Source organism: Otolemur garnettii, unplaced genomic scaffold, assembly GCF_000181295.1.
Source record: "Otolemur garnettii isolate 467f Iridium unplaced genomic scaffold, OtoGar3 scaffold00096, whole genome shotgun sequence".
Lineage (NCBI taxonomy): Eukaryota > Metazoa > Chordata > Mammalia > Primates > Galagidae > Otolemur > Otolemur garnettii.
In genome coordinates this window covers 694676-700579 of record NW_003852491.1, presented here as the reverse complement: position 1 = coordinate 700579, position 5904 = coordinate 694676, and the positions used below count along the sequence as shown (strand labels likewise).

Below are 5904 nucleotides of genomic sequence, written 5' to 3'. Positions count from 1 at the left end.
GCTGGGACTACAGGTGCCCGCCACAACGCCTGGCCATTTTGGTTGCAGCTGTCATTGTTGTTTGGCGGCCCGGGCTGGATTCAAACCCGCCACCTTAGGTATATGTGGCTGGAGCCTTAGCCAGTTGAGCCACAGGCGCCAAGCCGGTTCAAACCTAACTTTACCACTCATGAGCTCCGTGCTCTTAAACAAGTCTGTTCTCTCTTAGCCTTGACCTTCTGTCTGTAAACTGGGGGTGGCACCACCTACCTTGGAGAGATGTTATGAGGATCACAGGAGACAATATATCTAAAGTGCCTGACACACTTTGGCATCCAGGGAAGGCCTAAAAATCACAATGTACTCTGGGCACCCAGCCATTCTCAAAAGAAATGGATAATCAAAGACCTGAGACATTTAGTACCATCAAAAACTATCAGAAAAGCTCCACTGCTCAGGGTCCATGAACAAAGGGCAGTGGTCAGACCAGGCCTGCTGACACTTAACTTTGACAGCTAAGATTAAAAAATTCCAATCCAAGATTCTGCAATGCAAACAAATCAGTCCAGCACTGACACCTTACATCTAAGCACAGCACAGGAGTAAACATTCAAACCATTCACCATTTTTCTACAAATAATACAAACCCAACGCAAACCTCTTTATTGTGAGATTTAAATGTGTATAGTGACAGGCATCCTCACATTCACTGATGGGGAGGGTGATTTATACACATTATTCGAGTTGATTCAGCTTTGATTTAATAAGTAAATTCAAACTCACTCATTGTTAGTATTTTATAATCCTGAAATTTTAACAACACTTCAGAGGGTCTAAACAACAAAGCGTTTTTATTAGAAGTTAGTAGGATCTTCTAGGGCACCTTCAAAAGGGAACACAAAGACCAGCAAAAGAAACAGACCCTAGGCTCCCACCAGTAACCCTAGCACTCTGAGAGGCTGAGGTGGGAGGACAGCTTGAGCTCAGAAGTTCCAAGACCAGCCTGAGCAAGAGTGAGACCCTGTCTTCTATCAAAAATAGAAAAAATTAGCTGGGCACAGTAGCATGTGCCTGTAGTCCCAATTACTTGGGAAGCTTAGGTGGGAGGATCACTTGAGTCTAGGAATTTGGGGATGCAGTGAGCTATGATGACACCACTGCACTCTACCTCACTCTACCCAGGGTGACAGAGTGAGACTTTGTCTCAAAAAAAAAAGAAAGAGATCCTAGTGTTTTGTGAAACTGAAGCAAATGCTTATTTGGTGTTTCAACACAGGTTATATATAAGGAAGGAAAGAAAGAAACCTCTTTGGTATTCGGCTGCAAAGGCCTCCAAACTCTTGAAGGCAGTTCAGAGGAGGACACCAATCCGTCAGTGTCATCTGGCTAGCTGGCTGAATATCCTTTGAAGCGTTGTTAACTCATGCCTGACTTTGGTCAGCCTTGGACAGGAAACTGAATCTATCCTTCAGTTCGACATTTGACTCTGGCTGTGATACACAAGTATTTTTTCATGGAATGCAGGGGCAAAAATGATTTCACTTCTATCTTGAATTCATCATTGCTTGAGGCATAGCAGAATTCTGAGTTTACAGTATAAGAAGGTGAAAAAGTAAGCCACAGGTATATACATACCTACAATTTTATGTTACATCTTAATAATTCTGGATATTGATCTGTGCTTTCCAACACCTTGCAGTATATCACCTGAAGAAATTGTGGTGATTTGGTTCCAGCGAGTTCTATAACAATTTTTTCACTCTACCAACTGAGATGCTGTTGAATAACTGTTATTACCAAGAACCTAGTTAATGGGGCCTCAGGGTACTTTCAACTTTCAAAAGCTCCATAGTAGTTGCATTAACTTGAAGCACTAGGTGCAAGGCATCAAAAAGACTAGATTCAAAATATGTTTTTTTTATTTTTAAATTCTGAGTCTGCCAATACTGAAAAGTGACCTCTACTAGTTTTTCACCACCTGGCTCTACTTTACCCAAGGAGTTTATCTACCCACCCTGCCACCTGTGATTAAGAATAAGCTTCTCATTAAGGAAGCCAGGAATTTTCTCTTGGAAAAACTTTTTCTTTTTCTGTAAAGGAACAGAAAATAAATATTTTAGGCTTGCAATTACTCAACTCAGCTATTGTGGCCAGGAAGCACTAGCTCCGAATGCTAAAATTTGAATTTTGCATGAGGAATGTTCATGGGCTATGCATCATTATTTTGATTTTGTTCAGAGTAACCATTTAAAAATGTAAAGCTATTCCTGTTTCACAGACTGTATAAAAAGTCAGTGAGACCAATTTGGCCTGCCATGCCCCTGGCTCTAAGTGGAGCCCTGATTCTCTTACTTGCCCAAAGTGAAATGTAATCCAAGTTTTGAAGCTAGCACACTGAATCAAGTTATTAAAACGGCACTGCTGCTACAGTTTTAGAGTGCCTTTAGCCCAAAAGTCTTGCATCTCCAGGACATACTAACTAAAGAGCAATTTTTAATGAACAAACATTGCCCAAGTTCTCTCTTTTTACCATGGACTCTTCCATCATAATTCCTTAATAAAAATAACCAGAAGGAAAAACTGTGCTAAGCATAGTTCAATCAAATCCATTACCCTACTTGCAACAACTCCTAAAGAACCAGATGTGGCTGGCTATGGAAATCACACAACCAAATGCACAGCAGAAGATCTGTGTAAAACATTAACTTGAAGGGGGAAAACCATTAGTTATTTTAGAAGCAATAAAGTTATAAGGCAAACCCAGGATCCTAGAATATAAAGGGGTGACGACAGATCATTGACACAGAAAGGGCAGTCTCCTACTTCGTCTCAGGGTGGTTTCTTTATCACACACTTCTATTTTATTCATTTTAACATATATTCATGGATATTTTCATGATACGAATGTATTCACCTCAAAATAATGTCATTATTCTTAAAAAAAAAAAAAAATCCCTCCCTAAATCCTCAGAAAATCCCATGTTAAGTCTTCATTCTGGAGAAATTATCTGCCAAATTGTTAGCACTACTGGTTAACACACATGCACAGACACATGTGTGCACACACACCTCCTTGAGTATCTCAGCAAGCAAAATGAGGTAAATGAGATATCTGAGCCTATATTAGTTTTCATTAGAACATGACAGATCTACCTTTAAAAAGGTACACAATTAAAAAGTATTTTGGGAGAGGCTCCATAAAAATCACAGTTTAGGTCGTTTTTCAATTTTTAAAATAAGTGCAATTCCTTCATGAGCAATGAAAATATATGGAGTTGCTGCAATAGAGGTAATCACAAGTGTTACCATAAACACCAACATCTAAAGACTCAACTATAATTCCACTGCAATGAATTAATCTCTCTTATTAATCTCTTTTGTTTTTCCTATCCAGGACCGTATTTCTATGCATTGCTTGTTAAAGCGACATTCCTAACTCACTGTTTTACTACACTATTATCCATGTTCCATATAGATATGTGAATTCTAGTTAACTGTACAATCAGTAGTACAACACTTTGGAGTTGTTTCTATAAGAATGAACTAGTAAAATTAATCCATAGCAATATATGTGGGTTTACAATTTAAGATTGCATACAAAATTTATGTACACTTCCAACAATATCATAATGGAAAGGAGAGAGGAACAGTTCACCTAACAAAATACAATCGCAGGAGGCTTTCAAAAAATATGGAAATTTAGCAGTCCTTTAAATACAGGATAAAAAAGACCAATATAAATTATTTCCTACATAAAAACTCTTATTTTTCTTTATAAATTCCTTCCTCTTCTTCTTACAAAATTCTTTACCCTCATTAAAATACATGAATTCAAGCTGGGTAAATTCTCTGAACACCTGGCATTATCAGTAACATAGGAAAATGAGAAATATATGAAAATGATGAGACACAAGATGATATGGGGCACAATTAGTTACTGCTCTCTGGAAGGCAAAATGTACTATAAACGCTATTAGAAGTCAACACTTTCGCAGAGTTCAAAAGGTTCTTTTCAATGAATGTAATGTTTGTTAACTGCAAACTACATTATGGTCAAATGTGAAATATGTCACTCAATTCTACAGCCGACCTGTACATGCTTCTTTAAGTGGCACAAAGCTGAGCTAATGAAAGACTACCCAATTGGTCATATCTCATTGCTCACGATCCGTAACTACAACTCTTAAAAGAATTCGCTCCTGCCGGGTTCTGTTTTAAAAAACCCTGCCCGTAAAACTTGCATCACAATCTTTCCTCATTACAATCTTTCCAGTAAGCTAACTAAATCGAAGTTTAAAGAAGACCTCTCTTAGGCAGAAGGAGAAAGCTCGGCAGGATGGGAGCGAGGACCTGTCAAACACATTTTTTAAGTGCTTACGGAAAATGTCACCCGAATAACCCCAGAGAATTAAATGGCTCACGAGGCACGGTTAAATTTATGATCCTTTGTACGTTCAGGAATTCAACTAGACAAAAAAGGAGACTGGCTTTTCGTTTTGTTCTTAGGTGTTAGAAAGCTTGTAGCCGGTGAGGGGGTTGCTTGGGTCTTTTCTATATCAGGCCCAGCTGCCAGATGGATGCCCCTGGCCACGCGCCGGCCCCAAAGTTCCTCCGGTCCCGCGGCCGGGCGCTGACGTCGAGAGGACCCAGCGTCCGCATCCACCGCCTGGGACCCGGGAACAATGCGGGTCTCCAGGGCGCCCACGCTCGGGCCCGGGGAGGGGGAAGGGAAAGCTGTCCTCCGCCTGCGCCGCCGAACAAAAGGCGCCGCGAGAGTGGAGCTGGGGGCTCCGGGATCGTGGAGTGGATGCCCAGCCGGCAAGACACGGGAAAAACTTTGAAGGGCCAGAGCCATGGGGCGCGGGTACGGCCGCCACGCACAATAGCAGGCCGAGCGCGGGAAGGCCTGGCCGCCACGCCCCCGCCCTGGCCCTCGCCCCGGCCCCGGCCCGTACCTGGTGGTTCTCCTTCCTGCCGCCCGCGGCCGCCACCGGCCCGCCGGGGCCGCTCGTCATGTTCACGTACAGGGAGCGGGTGAGCGGGCTCCGCAGCGTCCACATCCTCCGCGCCAGCCACACGGACGCCAGGCTCAGGCACAGCCAGTTCGCCAGCAGTCTCATCGGGGGCCGCGGCCGCTCGCTCCGATCACCGCCGGCGCCGGGGCGAGGAGGAGGAGGCGCCGCCGCCTCCGGCCGCCGCCGCCGCCTCCCGGGCTCGAGCCATTGCGCCCAACTTGTCCATCCAGCCCCTTCAGGGCCGAGGCGGGGGATGGGGAGGAGCAGCAGGCGCACAGCCTTGTCACCTCCCCCTTCCCTTCCGCCTGCGGAACGCCAGACCGCCGGCGCCGGTTTCCACCCGGAACACGCAGGACTGGCTGGGGCGCGTTCTCTCTGGGCGCGCACCCTGCGTCCAATGAGCAGGCTGGCCGGGGGGCGGGACAAAGGGAGCGCGCATTCGGTCGGCGCGCGTTCCCGCCTCCGGAGTCGGCCTCGGTCTCCCGCAATGGCCGAGGTGGTTTAAATTTTTTTAGGACTAGGGCGATCACTTCCTAAGGCAATAACTGGAGCCTCCCTGCCTCCCCCGCAAGGTGGTGCCCGAAGGACCTCTGTTCTTTCTCATCTTAACCGCTACCTCTCGACTGTCATCCCACTCCCCATCGGGACCTTCACCTGATCGTGCGGATTGCCCCAGGAGTGAAAAGGGGGAGTCTCATGCCCCCTGTGCATCCTGACCCAAGTCCTTCCCAGAGACGAAGGCTGTCAGTTCTTCTTACTAGCTCAGCTTAGTACTTTCCGGTTTGCGTTTATAGCCGACCAGCCAGAACCCCACCCCAAGTGCCTCCACCCCGCTCTACGGGAAGAATCTAGGGAGAAAGGATGCCACCAATCCCTCCTCTTCATTTTCCACCGCCACTACCTGCCTATC

The 5904-nt window shown here is 45.4% G+C and overlaps 1 protein-coding gene across 2 annotated transcripts in view; it reads right to left on the bottom strand.

Annotated features, from left to right (window-relative positions):
- Positions 1–5302, bottom strand: part of METTL9 (methyltransferase like 9) — a 43200-nt gene extending 37898 nt beyond the window's left edge. For both annotated transcript variants that reach the window (XM_012808932.2, XM_003795720.3), the window contains exon 1: positions 4935–5302. In XM_012808932.2, coding sequence (XP_012664386.1) covers positions 4935–5099 — 165 coding nt within the window. In that variant the 5' untranslated portion in view covers positions 5100–5302. The remainder of the gene's footprint in view (positions 1–4934) is intronic.
- Positions 5303–5904: the final 602 nt, after the last annotated feature.